General features: G+C 39.3%; 1 protein-coding gene across 1 annotated transcript in view; it reads right to left on the reverse strand.

The window, feature by feature from the left end:
• Positions 1 to 657: 657 nt before the first annotated feature.
• LOC124290956 (histone deacetylase 6-like) overlaps positions 658 to 16,469 on the reverse strand; it is a 35,720-nt gene continuing 19,908 nt past the window's right edge. Inside the window, exons 16-30 of the mRNA XM_046727801.1 lie at positions 15,804 to 15,857; positions 14,467 to 14,554; positions 13,785 to 13,825; positions 12,269 to 12,365; positions 11,706 to 11,777; positions 10,672 to 10,697; positions 10,268 to 10,372; positions 9,355 to 9,423; positions 8,775 to 8,901; positions 7,393 to 7,458; positions 6,051 to 6,110; positions 5,245 to 5,334; positions 4,880 to 4,983; positions 2,748 to 2,815; positions 658 to 931 (exon numbers count right to left, since the gene is read on the reverse strand). Of these exons, the coding sequence (XP_046583757.1) occupies positions 867 to 931; positions 2,748 to 2,815; positions 4,880 to 4,983; positions 5,245 to 5,334; positions 6,051 to 6,110; positions 7,393 to 7,458; positions 8,775 to 8,901; positions 9,355 to 9,423; positions 10,268 to 10,372; positions 10,672 to 10,697; positions 11,706 to 11,777; positions 12,269 to 12,365; positions 13,785 to 13,825; positions 14,467 to 14,554; positions 15,804 to 15,857 (1,132 nt within the window). The 3' untranslated portion in view covers positions 658 to 866. The remainder of the gene's footprint in view (positions 932 to 2,747; positions 2,816 to 4,879; positions 4,984 to 5,244; positions 5,335 to 6,050; positions 6,111 to 7,392; positions 7,459 to 8,774; positions 8,902 to 9,354; positions 9,424 to 10,267; positions 10,373 to 10,671; positions 10,698 to 11,705; positions 11,778 to 12,268; positions 12,366 to 13,784; positions 13,826 to 14,466; positions 14,555 to 15,803; positions 15,858 to 16,469) is intronic.

Here is a 16,469-nt window from a genome sequence, read left to right on the forward strand (position 1 = left end):
GACTATCCAATGTTAATTATGTTGTTTATTTAAAAAATCAACAAGAAAACGGACAGTATAGTGGAAAAATTACCAGGGCAAGTGATTTTACATGTGCCACTGTACCGGAGTACACTAGCAATTTTAAAGTTATTTCCACCCCTGCCACACATATATTTTTTTAAAGCAGCCCTATGAAAAACCAGTTGATAACTCACAAAGGACCATATGAAACTATATAATAAACTGTGTTTACAGATAATGAAAAAAAATATAATTGTAAACTCAATGATAAAAAAACCCTAGAAGAAGCAGCAATTACACCTTCAATGAAATATGAGCCTAAAGGTTCTATAGATCCCTTTCAACATGTACTACACAACCAAAGTTGAGAAACACCCAGTTCTATAGTTAATCTGTAATATATAGTAACATATAGAGATTATTACACGAGCAAGTGTGTAATACGACTTATACAAAACGAGTGTGAAATTAAACTTACACGAGTTTCATATAAGTCATGACATGCTTGGTCGAGTGTAATAATTTCTTTATTGTCCATTTTATTCATGTACATTTGTGCAGTTAAACATGGCAAGCAAGTGTGACGGTCCACTTCATTGACGTCACGTTCAATTGTTTAATGACGTCACAGACGACGAAACACAGAAACAATGGCTGCTCAGCAAAAGTGATATGTGCACATGTGCACACGTATCTGACACTGGTTATGTTTCACCATATGGGTGATAAGAAGAATTATGGCAGTACAGATTAACTATACTAATATGGAAGCAATGGGCCGTCCTTAACTTCTTTTGTCTAGCATATGTGGCTGTACAAGTATGCAGATGATGATGTACAAGAGTCCAGGACTCCCATGCAGGTTACGTGGGTTCCTTCTCTGGGGTTTCGTCAGGCTGGACCAGCATGCTGACTGATGGGAGGGGCGCTGGAAGAGAGACAACACATCAAGTATGTAAGTGAATGCATGTTGTGCTATGCCATAGTTGGCATTATTCCAACTGACTCAAAAAGTGAGTGAGTGAGTGAGTTTAGTTTTATGCCACTTTTAGCAATATTCCAGCAATATCACAGTGGGAGACACCAGAAATGGGCTTCACACATTGTACCCATGTGGGGAATCGAACCCGTGCCTTCAGTGTGATGAGCAAATACTTTAACCACTGAGCTACCCTACCGCAAAAAGAGTTAAAGACCACCTAATTCTTTTATAAAACTAGAGTCATTCTGTCATGCCACGACAGATTGACAAACTATACAAATATGAAATAATTAGATGGTCTTTAAATGTTTTTTTAAAGTGTATGTAAAAAATAGTGCCACAGCATGGTCATTTACCTTGGTACACCGACAACAGAATAAACTGCCAACAGTTATATTAAACATGTTGAAGTGGCTGTGAGCACTAACATTAATTTAATATATTATCACAAGCAGGCCTTAGCATTGGTGAGGTAAAACTGGATTCTGGGTTTGTAAAACCAGGGGTTGTAAGCATGGGCAATAATACCTCCATCAGCGAGGATGATACACAATAAACCAGGATTCAATATGGTTGTGGTGTTCCGATTAATTGAAATAATCAATGATTGGTAGCAGTGGCCAAAACGACCAAGCAATCGATCACATTTTCTCATAATCGAACACAAACGATTTTGGAACCGCTGTAATAGAGTTTGAAATACTTGATGATGGAACATATCTAGGACGTTGTCAGGGCCTGAAAACGTGTTTATTTCTAAGAAAACTCACCTCACTTTCTGAAAAGTCATGACTGAATATTTCTTGAAGAATCTGGGAAGTTTATGTTACACTGGAACTGAATCATTTTACACTGGATGTGAAATTTGCAAATGTAATTTGTGCAGTTTCTAAAAAACAACAACAGAGAACCAAATGTTTATTCTTTATACTTATCTGCAACTACAACCTGAATAGGAAAATCTAAAAAATGACGCTAACCAATTTCTTTCGATGATTGGTTGTTGGTATTGAACCAATCATCAATTGTGAGATTTCAAACCAACACTACAATATGGGGATTCAATACTAGAATGGGTCCCCAGTAAAGTTTGATACGTGAGGCTACTAAAAGGATGACATACATATATGATCTGTATTCGGAGCTCGATTTAGTGCTTTGTTACTTGCACTGGTGCAACCCAATATTACAAAATGCAACCTAGTTATTAGTCTTACTTGCACCAAGTGCAAGTCAATTTTTCAGTGGGTAAACTTCTGAATAAAAATCTAAATAATTTAGCATGTGTTGCATTACGTATTGCAATAAAAAGCAGTGAAATTGGAATTTGGCTGGTGCAAGTATGTGTTGCTCCTGGTGCAACATCTCTTAAATCGAGCCCTGGTATTAGAAATCAATCAAATATGTTGCCAGAATGAAAAGCCAACCATTTGAATCTGTGAGAAAATGGCTACCATCACTTACAGCATGGACTGATGTGTCATGACTCTTCAACATGTACAATCCAGTATGATGCATGATCTTTGTGTAGCAATGTATGAATGTGCCTACTCATGTGAATAAAAAAGTGGAAAAAGACCTAAAAACTGAATGAATATGCTGTACATGTTTCTCACTGTCACTTCCAAACACTGATATGTCATGACTCTTCAACATGTACAATCCTGTATGATGCATGAAGTTTGTGTAGCAATGTATGAAGGTACCTACTCATCTGAATAAAAAAAGTGGAAAAAGACCTAAAATCTGAATGAACACTTACTCCTGCACTGTAGACTCCTCCAGTATTGCTTGTGGACATCGAGCACCTTGCATATACACTCCGCACCTCTGAAACATCGGACAAGTACATCCAGCACACTCAGACAAGTATATCATGACCCTTTTGACAAATTCAAGCACTTTTAGACAAGTAAGACACCCTGTGCTACACAACACAGTATAGTATTTAATCCCTGACCATCGATATGTCACAAATTTGTAAACTGTGAACACATTTGGTGACTGTATATTCACGACTGAACACAACACTGTCAAGTCTTGTTTTCAGCAAAGAGAAGAGGCAGAAAAGCTCAGACCAATGTGTGTGATAGTCTTCCAGCTGTCTACTATATACACTGCTTCGGTATCAATCAGTGGCAGGTTTTGAGTGAGTGAGTTAATATTTAACGTCACATCGGCAATATCTCAGCCATATCGTGACGAGAACATATTTGACATTGAAATGGAATATATGTATATAAAAACCTGTCTACGAAGGACAGTAAAACAACTAGAATATCACAATTACAACTAAAACTAGTGTGGAAAGTTAAAACTAATAGCACTATTTGGACAATACAATATAAAAACTGGCTATAGATCGCCAACAACTGAAGGTAGATCACCAAATTAGGGACCATGGGGACTTACAGTACTTTTGCTACCTGCATGGACCCTAGCTGGATTTATATCATCCCTTCAGCTGCTGGCGATTGAAGTCAAATTGAGCCAAAATTAAAATGACAAGAATACTACATTTAAAACAGCTGGTAAATTTCAATTTCCTTTGAATGTTTCGGGACTGGCAGGTTTTGAGAACGGTAATGCATCTGTATAATGAAGGGTCAAACTGGCTGTGGGAGTAGAAACCAGGTGATCTAAGACATGTCTACCACTTTGGTGAAATCCACAAACATTTATACGATGCTGACAAATACAGAAACAGTTAAACCAAGACGCAAATTATGACTGGTCCCTGGCATGCTAAAGGGACTCAGAATAGTATAATGTGGCTCTTTAAATGACTGAGCCACTTATATCCTCTTTTATCATCTAATGGAAGGTGTTATCGGTGCAATAAAGCAATCTGATAAACTTGGTGTCATAATCTGATAACTATGCAAATTACGTCAATCCACGAACTACTTTCTCAAAACTCCATACATGCCATGTGAATCCTTAAACGCAAACATTTCAGATGACGTCTCGAGTTTACATTGCGTTGACGAGTTTTTAAACAAACATAGCTGCCCCCATTATCAAAATTGGTGATTCTGTAGAATTGATGACAGAGGTTCTGGAGTCGTTACTGCAGTAATTAACTTTGGAAAACATGAAATGGAGAACTTTGTTCAACTTGAAGGTACGGATTATGAGGCATGAGTGACAGGCTATCGCCTAAGAAAGGTACCAACCAAGGATTTCGATCTATCGATCACAATGACGAATCGATTCCTTCAGGTATCAGAAACTGATATTGATGAGGTGATTACCCGCAATGAAAACAGAAACACTACCAAGAAAACCCTGCCCGATTTGGTTGTTCTTTTTTGACAGAAAGATCTTATTTTAAGCATGAGTTATGTTTGCACTGTATTAGCGACTAGTCACAACCATATGCCGCCGTCATGAACGACCTTCACCTTGGTGTACCGCTAAGTATTCTTACGCGAAAAATCACAATTTATTAGTACAAAAACACAAGTTCACATATCAGTAAGTGACCTGGGACTAGATTTTCAAAGCTCTCTTGGCGCTAAGTTAGTCGTAAGTTAATGTCAATGTATGGCACTTACGACTATCTTAGCCCTAAGAGAGCTTCGAAAATCTAGGCCCTGGTTATGAAACAGTATTTCAGACATGATACAGTTCCTCAGCTTCATGTAAGTGAGTGAGTGAGTTTAGTTTTACGCCGCACTCAGCAATATTCCAGCTATATGGCAGCGGTCTGTAAATAATCGAGTCTGGACCTGTATGGACCTGACAGGCAGGGTTTGAACCCACTATCAGCAGCAGCAACCTGTCCATCGGTGCTCACCCCATATACACTATAGTGTTCTCATCGTAGTAAACCACGTGGCTCACCTATCGTCCCTAGTAATGTGTAACTGAACTGATCTGGGCATAACCAACCTTGAACTTGGTGTAAGGGGAGGTAACTGAGTACAGGGATCCCCAAGCAGAGCTGCTACACATGTAGCAAATGCTTCTGAGGTGCTTTCCAGGTTGTAACCTCCCTATTGAAACAAATAATAGAAATCAACAGAGAAATTCAATACAAAGTTTTAGTGATGGTGAATATCATAAGGGGTAATTTTTTTACAAAAGTAAACAAACATTTTCATAATGCCAAAATAAAAGTAGATGTATAAAAAGGATTTGGATTAAGAGACAATATGAGTCTAAGTCACCATTCTAATCAATAAAACAACAAGAAAATCCTTAATGCTAGAATTTTCCAGACAAAATATTTCTCTTCTCATAAGAAACTACGGTACCTCAAGTGCTAGGATAACCTTTCCTCCTGCCAGGCCTTTCAGCATACTGGCCATGTGACCAAAACAAGGGGCACTAACTCTGTATCCTCCCTGCAACAATAGCATGACCACATGAAAAGAGACACTTGAGTTAGGAAACTGCTTTGACATCTGACTTGTGTGCTCAGTGAATAAAGAAGCATACAAACATAACAAAGGCACTGTAGCTTACTTGCATGGGTAGTCAGTAGTTTAAAATGCCTACAAACGACAGACTCTTCAAAAAATTGCTGTCGGAAAAATACTGATGATAAGCTGAACATGTAGGATCAGAGACCATATAATATATTCTATGGTCTCTGGTAAGGCTGTAACGATTCACTCGCATATTCGGTGAATCGAACCGTAGCCCTTCATGAATTCAATTTGTTATTTGTGGTCACCAGAACCGAATATTAACGAATATTTTCGATTTTTTTAAGGGAGCATGTTTTACTTGAACCCATATGTCCTTTCCAAAGTGAGATGTGCAAGAATGGGACATGTACTAGCATTGCAGTAGTGCAAGTCATGTTAGTTTGCCAAGACTGCACATGGTACTGTCGATTATAACTATTACATGCCAAATTTTAGTGTCATGAGATCACTGGTTATTGCTGTGACAAATCAAAACTGTCAACATGGGCGTTCCATATTGTACATCAATCACTTAACTACAATATTGTATTTGTGAATAATTATTCGTATTCGTTACCCAATATTCATGATACGTATCATCTTCGCCACATAGTGTATTCGTTGCAGCCCTAGTCTCTGGCAGGACTTACCATATGGTCGTCACAAGCAGCATCAAATCCTGCTGACACCATCACAAGTTCCGGGTCAAACTGGAACAGAGTTATCACACATTGGGCTACTGAGCAAGGATATTTTCAGAACACTGACCACTCATTCAGGTCCTACATATCAGCTGTCATACAAGCACCCTTCCACCTGTCCTCTATCACCACATAGGTACGCACGAGAACACGTATGCATGCACACACACACATGATGGACACAAAAATATATCACAAGTCAGTTAAATTTAGGGAAATTTAGCAGAAGTGACACAGGTGAAGGATAGTTACCATTAAGTGAAACCATTGGACATTATTACTGAGTGAGTGAGTGAGTTTAGTTTTACGCTGCACTCAGCAATATTCCAGCTATATGGCGGCGGTCTTTCTGTAAATAATCGAGTCTGGACCAGACAATTCAGTGATCGACAGCATCGATCAAGGCAATTGGGAACCGATGACACGTGTCAACCAGGTCACTGAGCCTGACCACCCGATCCCGTTAGTTGCCTCTTACGACGGGCATGGGTTACTGAAGATCAATTCTAACCCGGACCTTCACGGTCATTATTACTGAGTGTCTAACTATGATATAGAGCCATTGGCAATCAAAGCCCTCTCATAACTCTTTATTTGAAATCGAATCACAAGGGTAATTATCTCATTATTATTGTTTCTAATGTCATTCTAAAAATAATGGAAGAGGTGGTGGTGGAATTGGGTTTAACGTCGTGCTTGAGAATATTTCGCTCATATGACGACGTGCATGCGTGTGTATGTGTATGTGCGGCTGCTTGTACTAGCCCAGACTGAAGCTGGTTTTATAGTGCTAGCCCACTGAGATACCATGCCGCAGTGAAACATGAATACCCCACTCAGACACATTATACTGACTCCGAGCCGACCAGTCCTTGTTGTACCCACTAATGCCGAGCGCCAGGCAGGGACAACAAGAACCTTATTTTAACGTCTTTTGGTATGATGTGGTCGGGGATCGAACCCGCGACCTTCCGCACTCCGGGCGGACGCTCTAACCACTACACCACGGAGGTGGTCTATGGAAGAGGTAATGTTGCACAATAAACTGACTTGCATCTGTCTGTACGCAGGATCACCCCCAATTATGAAACTTCTGTTGTAACTTGTTGGGAATCTTAGTCAACAGTTGATTGAACATGCAGACATGTATTTAGCTTAAAAAAAAAATCAAGGGTGAACCTGTGATTTCTAACCCAAAACCAGCATCCTGGGATACCAAAGGGATGCAACTCTGTACAGCACTACAATACACAAGATGGAGTAGATGTACCCTATTCCTCAATCACTGTACCTCATATGCTATAGGCAGGATGATCTGTTGAAATGCTGCCATATAGTCGCCATCTCCCATGACCCCCTGAATCAAACACAACATGATATAGAACAGTGTACTTACAGAAGTATTCAGAATCAAATATTCAGTAGTCATGGTAACGAATGTAGTTCAAGAAATTCAAAATACTTCTAAGGTCTGCAAGTGAGAGAGTTTAACTTTACACCCCTTTCAGCAATATTCCAGCAATATCACAGTGGGGGACACCAGAAAATGGGTTTCACACATAGTACCCATGTGGGGAATCGAACCCGAGTTTTCAGCATGACGAGTGAACGCTTTAACCACTAGGCTATCCCACCGCCCCTGCAATTTCAGCCTAAGAGGCAGTTACAATGTTGCCATATTTAGTGAGTGAGTGAGTTGATTTTTAAAATCACATCAGCAGTATTTCAGCTATATTTTAACCATGAAAGCTATACATTAAAAAACCCCAAATTAAACAATGTGTATACCAGTCAACAAAGGATGTCATGTTAAGAAACAAGCTTCAGTTGGTAGTGTTTGTAGTTACTGGCACAAACTCACTCACTCATACAAGCAACAGTTCAAATGAAGGATGTCACACTCAAAAACAGTGTGGTTATAGAAGATGATCTGTTCCTAATCCGATTGTGGATAAATAAACCCACAGTTACGCACAGTGTCAGTATATATTGAAAACTTGCTAATATGATTGTAAAATCTAACAGGTAATAAAAACAAGTAGAGTGTGTGAGTGAGTGAGTTCAGTTTTATGCTGCTTATTGCAATATTCCAGCAAGATCTACAACGATATGTTTCATGAATGCCTCAAGTTTGAACCATAATTCCTTACACTGAAGAGATGCTACTAAAGAGGGTGTGATATTTACCCCGCTCCATGGGATGTTCACGTTGTACCCAGACCCTTCCTTACACTGAAGAGATGCTACTAAAGAGGGTGGGATATTTACCCTGCTCCATGGGATGTTCACGTTGTACCCAGACCCTTCCTTACACTGAAGAGATGCTACTAAAGAGGGTGGGATATTTACCCCGCTCCACGGGATGTTCACGTTGTACCCAGACCCTTCCTTACACTGAAGAGATGCTACTAAAGAGGGTGGGATATTTACCCCGCTCCACGGGATGTTCACGTTGTACCCAGTACCTTCCTTACACTGAAGAGATGCTACTAATGAGGGTGTGATATTTACCCCGCTCCATGGGATGTTCACGTTGTACCCAGTCCCTTCCTTACACTGAAGAGATGCTACTAAAGAGGGTGTGATTTTTACCCTGCTCCATGGGATGTTCATGTTGTACCCAGACCCTTCCTAACACTGAAGAGATGCTACTAATGAGGGTGTGATATTTACCCCGCTCCATGGGATGTTCACGTTGTACCCGGTCCCTTCCTCATACCCGACTCTGTTCAGGGCCCCACAGCCGCTGTAGGGGTAGAAACAGCCCGACTCGAACCGATGCAGGGATATGTACAGGACACTGAAATATACAATGGCCGTACAAATAATAAACATAAATACAGTGTATATAAAAATGTGCTTAAACATATAGTAATATGCTGACATACACAATAACGTGCTCCAATACTTGTATAGAAAAATATGCTGAAACAACAATTACAGTTAAGTATTATTACAAGAAGTCAAAGGGGCCACAAATTAGACCAGCGATAGATCACCTGTATCTTCCTTCCCGATGGTGGGGCAGACCTCCCCAGTTTCGTTGTAGCATTTAAAACAAGGTCAGTTTTTTCATCTTGTATTTTTTATTTGTTTTATGTGCTGTATACTTGCATCATATTCAAGGTCAACTATTGATAACAGACCAGTATTGCGACAAATATTTCATTACAGTCTTAAATACAAGGTATAGTCAAACCCATGCAAGAGAATGTTCTGTATAAAGATCAATGTGTCTAGTGGAGTGTATTACCTAGGATCTGTGTAGAACATGGACTGTGTCCCATTACCATGGTGAACATCCCAGTCGACGATCAGCACTCTGAAACAGTAGACAAAATCTGATTGGATAGAAAAGCATGAAGAATGTCATTAAAGCCGAGAAACCTGAAACAGTAGAGGCAGCTAAAAGGAACAAGTGCTAGGGGGAGGTAACTCAGTGTAAGATATATTCAGCAGTGTTTGCAGAAATCTGATTGGATAGAAGACCGTGATGTATGGGATTCAAAGCCTAGAAGCCTTATGGACTATTGATACATATCTTGCCAAGTGTCATGACAGGACTATTGTGTCCATTTAACTCTTCAATTCATTCATATTGAATGGAACAAAACTGGATTATTTAGACTACTTTTAAACTCTTGTATTTCCAATGTCAATATACTTGAGTTTTCATATTTTGGAGTTATTGAGTATTTGATGCCCGTAATCCATTTTAGAACCAATGGTGATTGATTTCAACGGTCAAAGCCAACATGGAGCCCCATTCTGAGCAGTGAAGGTTATGACTTCAAAACATCCACATGGCTTGGGACCCTTCTGTAAAAGTCAGGAGTGAGTGAGTATGGTTTTACACCTCTTTTAGCACTATCAAAGCAATATCACTGCACGGGGCACCTGAAATGGGCTTCACACCATGTCGGGAATGAAAACAGTGTCTTCGGTGTGACGAGTGAACGCTTTAGCCACGCGGCTACCCCACCGACCCTGGACTCACTGACTGAGTATGGTTTTACGCCGCTTTTAGCAATATTCAAGCAACATCACGGTGGGGGACACCAGAAATAGGCTTCACACATTGTACCCATGTGGGGATTCAAACCCGGGTCTTCGGCGTGACGCCACCGCCCCTGGAAAAGTCAGGACACTGACCAAACATTACTAACCTGCCAACACCATAGTGTTTCTGTGCATACTTGGTTGCTATGGCGACGTTGTTGAATATACAGAATCCCATCATGGAGTCAGTCTCGGCATGGTGACCTGGTGGCCTGTAGACACCCAGACAGGAAACAGTCAGTTGGTGATACGTCCAACAGTCAATAACCATTTTCTCATAATTAAAATACTGCTGTATTCGAATAAATTGTGACACATCCAAGTTGATATAATATATATAATTATGATATATCAATTATTGTATGCCAACATTCAATAATCATCTGTTTCTAATTAAAACACTGATATTTTTTATATAAGTGTATAAATATGATATAAATGTCTAATATAAATAATCCTTGTTTTCCATTTGACATGAAGGATTGACATGAAGGATTCTTAATTTGCTCACCTTATTACAGCAACACCACTTTCAGCCTGAAACAACAAATAAGTCCTTATGATATTGAAGCATTCTGTCCATAAATGGCTATTCATAAACAACAAATATAGGAACCATGAAAGTGCTCACATCGATAATTGAGGAACAGGAATTGAAATTCAACTGGAATATTTCCTGTTTTTAAAATACAGTTGATACAATGCAGCGAAAAGCTAAGGAAAACTACTTCATTAAAAAGTTGAGTCCATCATTGAAGAGGGTGCCGTTGTACAAAGCAACCTTATCGCTACGCCAGTCGTTAGTCTGTGTTAAGGTATGGGAGTAAAGGTCACCTTAGCGCTACGCCAGTCGTAAGTCTGTGTTAAGGTATGGGAGTAAAGGTCACCTTAGCGCTACGCCAGTCGTAAGTCTGTGTTAAGGTATGGGAGTAAAGGTCACCTTAGCGCCACGCCAGTCGTGAAGTCTGTGTTAAGGTATGGGAGTAAAGGTCACCTTAGCGCTACGCCAGTCGTAAGTCTGTGTTAAGGTATGGGAGTAAAGGTCACCTTAGCGCTACGCCAGTCGTAAGTCTGTGTTAAGGTATGGGAGTAAAGGTCACCTTAGCGCTACGCCAGTCGTAAGTCTGTGTTAAGGTATGGGAGTAAAGGTCACCTTATCGCTAAGATCGCTTTGTACAACGGCACCCAGGTAAACATGTATGGAACATTGTATGTGCCATCGTCATTGAAACTGCTAATGTGACGTCATGGCAATTCCACATCACAGGGTTTGTGAACGTTCCATTCTGATGTTATTATATAGTTTAATCTGTAACTATAATCAATCCCTGAAGATAAAGTTGAAACGTGTAGATGTGAAATTCATGTTATAGTTTTCTTTGTATATACTGGAATATATCGTATCATATCAAGTCATATCCACCTGGCCTTCTTATTGTAATTGTTATTCACAATTTACCTCCTTTCATGATATTTTGATTTGGAATCATTTCATATAAATATTTTCCAAATCCTCATCATCCAGTGATAACATTAATACCTCACCTTCCTGTTGACGACTGTGTCGACTACATTAAGTAGACTCCCTACAGCGTAGCTGGCAGCTTCATAGGTTCCCTACAACACAGCAGGGGGTACATGATGCACGGGAGCTTTACTGGAGTTACAGAGGAGCAGACGCTATCCCTTGGAACTTTATCCTTTATTTATTATTTGGAGAAAAATCCCTTTGTTTTATTTGTTTTCACATTTGTGTCACATAATTAGAAAATGATTCTCATTCACATTGTTCTATGCAAGACATGTACTTTCTTGAAGAGTCTGGAATGGGCCTTGCATAGACAATCGTCTGACTTTACGAGAGGCTGAGATGGTCCTAACTTTGAGAGATAATTAATCTTGGTAATCTAGACTGGACATTGCTTGGGAGAGTGAGTTAATATTTAACGTCACATTGGCAATATCTCAGCCATATCGTGACGGACCTCGCTTGGAGAAAGAGACTGACTTCATGATAGTCAGGAATGAGCCAAGCAGATATTTAGACTTGAAGAGTGTCTTTGAGATTAATACAGTATAGACTTGAAGCAAGTCAGGAACTGACCAACCTGAGAGAGATATATAGATTTGAAGAGAGTCTGGAATTTGGCCAGCGTGTCTTCTTGCATGTTTTGACATTTCTTCACCTTCTTCACCATGTCCTCCCTGACAACAAGAACCAACAAGGCAATGTTCAAACACAGAAAACCTTTCAGCTTGTTTTTAAACACGATGTGCAGTCAAGCAACAGATTTAGGAACTCAACAGTTTGATATGTTGCCTTATGGCTTAGGCCAAAATGGTTCCTGCTATATGACAGCAGTCTGTAGGTAACTCAGACTGGACCAGACAATCCAGTGACTTATATCATAAGCACTGATCCATGTCAGGGGTATGACGACACATTCAGTTGCCTCTTACAACCAGTGTACCTTATATCACCACGAATAAAGTGAACCAATGTCGTAAGATGATGCCTTTGTACAAACCTTCAAAATCAACACTAATTTATATACCTCATCTATAACGCGATCCTGAACAAAGCACATCATCAGAGCATACATGGTTCCTAAACTTGTAATAGAAACATGTTTGTGTCACAATATTATCTTATACGATGATTGGCTGTGTAGACACAACAAACATCAGAAGCCAAATGACACCGGTTGACATATCCAGTCAGAAAGAAATGTGTGATCTTCTACCCTGTGTGTAAAGCAACCCCCCTTCAAACCCCTCTAATTCTAGGTACGAAAGACTCGCCCTTACACGCAACAATATACAGCAGGTTGTGTAGAAACAACCAACATCAGAGGTCATCAGACACAGATTGACACTGCCAGTCGGATAAAATGTGTGATCTCCACCCCATATATTAAACAACCCCTCTTCAAACACTTCTAATTCTAGGTATGACACAGTTTCCCTCATCTGTGGTATTCTGAACCACATCTAACCAGGAATAACTATGTTTGTTTGCTTGTTTGCTGTTTAACATATCACTCAGCAATATTCCAGCTATATGGCGGCAGTCTGTAAATATTCGAGTCTGGACCAGACAATGCAGTGATCAACAGCATGAGCATCTATATATGCAATTGGGATAGAGTGACATGAATCACTATGAGGTGAGGTAAAATTGGGATTAACGTTGCACTTAAGAATATTTCGCTCATATGACAACGTGCATGTTTGTGTATGTGCGGCTGCTTGTACTAGCCCAGACTTAAGCTGGTTTTATAGTGCTAGCTCACTGAGATACCATACCGCAGTTAAGCATGAATGCCCCACTCAGACACATTACACTGACTCTGAGACGACCAGTCCTTGTTGTACCCATATCATAATGTCTTTTGGTATGATGCTTTCTGGGCGGATGCTCTAACCACTACACCAAGGAGGTGGTCTGAATCACTACGAGGTGAAACTAACTACATCACAGTTAGACCTGGACAGTTTCCTAAAGCAACACCTCCTCAACACGTAATACTCACACAATGGTGACAAAATGTGATGAAATACATTTATGAAAAATCAAACATGTACATTAATATCTGCAGCATAATGTTTCTGCCTATTGATTACCTGTGCACAAGCATCAACTCCTCCTCTGTGGCTGGTCGACCCTGAAACACAGACAGCCAAATATAACATAGATATCATGATAGCAGGAAATTTAGTATCACCCTACAAACTAATTAACATCCGCTGACCTACTGTCCCACAAAAATCAGAGCAACTTCTTAAGCCACAAATTGTTTCTTATTAGGTTAATGGATTCAACGAACCTCCTATAAAATATATGTGAAAATAAAATGAAATAAAAACATTTAGAAAAGTTGTTTCCATGAGGAACCTCACAAATTGTAACCACAAAGAGTACTGGGCCTCAGAATCCCCAGGGGACGGTGGGGTAGGCTAGTGGTTAAAGCATGGGCTCATCACGCTGAAGACCAGGGTTCGATTCCCCACATGGGTACAATATGTGAAGCCCATTCCTGGAGTCCCCCGTTGTGATGTTGCTGGAATATTGCTGTAATCCCACATGGTGAGCATGAGCCAAGAGCCAAGAGCTAAGAGCCAAGTTGAGATTCATTAGCTCAACATATCACATTTGACACAGATTTAGCAACCATTATGACCTCATGAGGTCAATGATTTCAAACATAAAAGACACATGGGACCTCAACTCCTGACAGGAAATAAATAATCAGTTTATCTCCCTTGAAATTAAATGAAGAAATATATTCATTTCTCTCTGGCTCACCTGTACATAAAAACACCTTTCCCATAGATTCTGATCCTTGAGATTCTGACAGATCTGTATCACCCGATGAGGATTTTCTTCAAAACCTCTTGAGAAAATAGACATCCATTCAACATGTTTAAAGAAAGAGTTCACTGTATCTAAAAACCTTAATACATATTTTAACAATGGTACTTAATCACGACATTGGGTAAAAACGAGACATGGATCAACACACAATAACCATGGTTAAGGTCACAATATATTTTTAATTAGAATTTAGAAGTTTTGAGGTATGAGACATTTTCTTTGTTTCTTTCCTTGTTGACCTGGGCCTGGTTGTTCATAATGCCGTTATTTTAACGTACCGTTTAACACTAACAACCTGTTAAATAGCTTAACGTAAGTTAATGAACACAACCTTACACACCAAATCCTTTCACTGTACGTCTGTACTTGATTACATACATCATGTATCTTGTCCTACCTAGTAGTCCAGTCAATCTACGATTTAACCTCAAACAAATTGCAAAAGAATTTATTTTGCGATAAATATGTTCATTGGCATTGTCTAAATGACATATTAAAAGTCTAATAAAATCTAAAGAGGGGAAACAATAAAAATAGTTAAAATAATTTAATCCATTTACCAAACCCGAATTTGACCCGTTTGGGACGCCATGGGAAAAAGGGAGACAACTCTGTTTGATTGACGGCAAACAAGCTAAATCGAGACGTCAAAAGAAGTTCATAAACATGTGTGTTTGCTGTTTCAAGTCAACTATCCAATCAGGTAAGTTATTTTATACATCATTTGTGCATTGTCTTCGCTTATGATCCAAAGATATGGCATGATTTTACAAATGCAACAAGTAATCTACTTGACGGCACTGGCAACATTTGCCTTGAAATGGTACACTTTTTAACTCCGGTTTTCAAGCATTGAATACTTAAAACCATTTCTTTTGCAATTTGTTTGAGGTTGACCCATTTTCCGCCTTAGATTGACTGGACTATAGCATTCATGTTTGTTGTTTAGCACAGCCATCAAAACGTTTGCTTACTGGATGCTTGTACTAACCTGGGTTGATGCCAGTTTCACGGCTCTTTAAAACCGATTGCCAGGCCCAAAAAAATATTTTAACATCTTTTGGCAAAAATCAGCATCAAGTCACAGACCATCAACTCTCTGAGGTGTTAACCAAATGAAGACAAGTGCTGTTCTTCACTTTTACAGGATACTTGGAGGCTACAATATGTGATATAGGCTGTTGGGGTGTTGGGATGAAAACATTATAATAAATAGTCATGTTATTGTTCTTTACAAAATAGTTTCAAGATAAAAGAAAGCTTCTCACCCACTTGTTGTATCATTATGCAGCAACATCTTCTCATCATACACAAGGCACACCCTGCACAGATATCCATCATTGAATTACACAAATGAATCCATGAATACATTACAGCCCAAAATAAACTCTCTTGCTAAGCAATGTTTTCTTTTTAGCTTGCATACTTTTTAGGACACCATTTACCCTCCAAACAAATAAGGCAGAAACTATTACATAGTGCAAATGGCACAGACTGAAATTAAAAGTTCCAATTTTTAAATTACTGTATTTAAAGATGAAGTCATTTTGTTTCGACAATACTGCTGACACACAAATAAATATGTAATTTTTCAAGTAAAATTGATATTTTTATACTTATCCTGACTCATGATCTTTTGCTTATCTCCCTTTTGCTTGCGAATGATAGTGGAACACTTGAATCCCTTAGATGTACATGTGGTATAACATGATTATTGAAGATTATGTAATTATACATTATAAGTAATGGTTACGACAAAGACCCCTTGCTGTACATGCATAATTCCGACCATCTAAAGATAAAGAAAGTAACTGATTCAGAGAATTTCAGAAAAGTGTCTCACAGTCACAGAAGATTTCGCAAATCTACCACTTCTAGCAATATTCCAGCAATATCACTACAGGGGGTATACCAGAAATGGGTTTCACACATTG

Source organism: Haliotis rubra, unplaced genomic scaffold, assembly GCF_003918875.1.
Source record: "Haliotis rubra isolate DU_JTF1 unplaced genomic scaffold, ASM391887v1 Scf479, whole genome shotgun sequence".
Taxonomy (NCBI): domain Eukaryota; kingdom Metazoa; phylum Mollusca; class Gastropoda; order Lepetellida; family Haliotidae; genus Haliotis; species Haliotis rubra.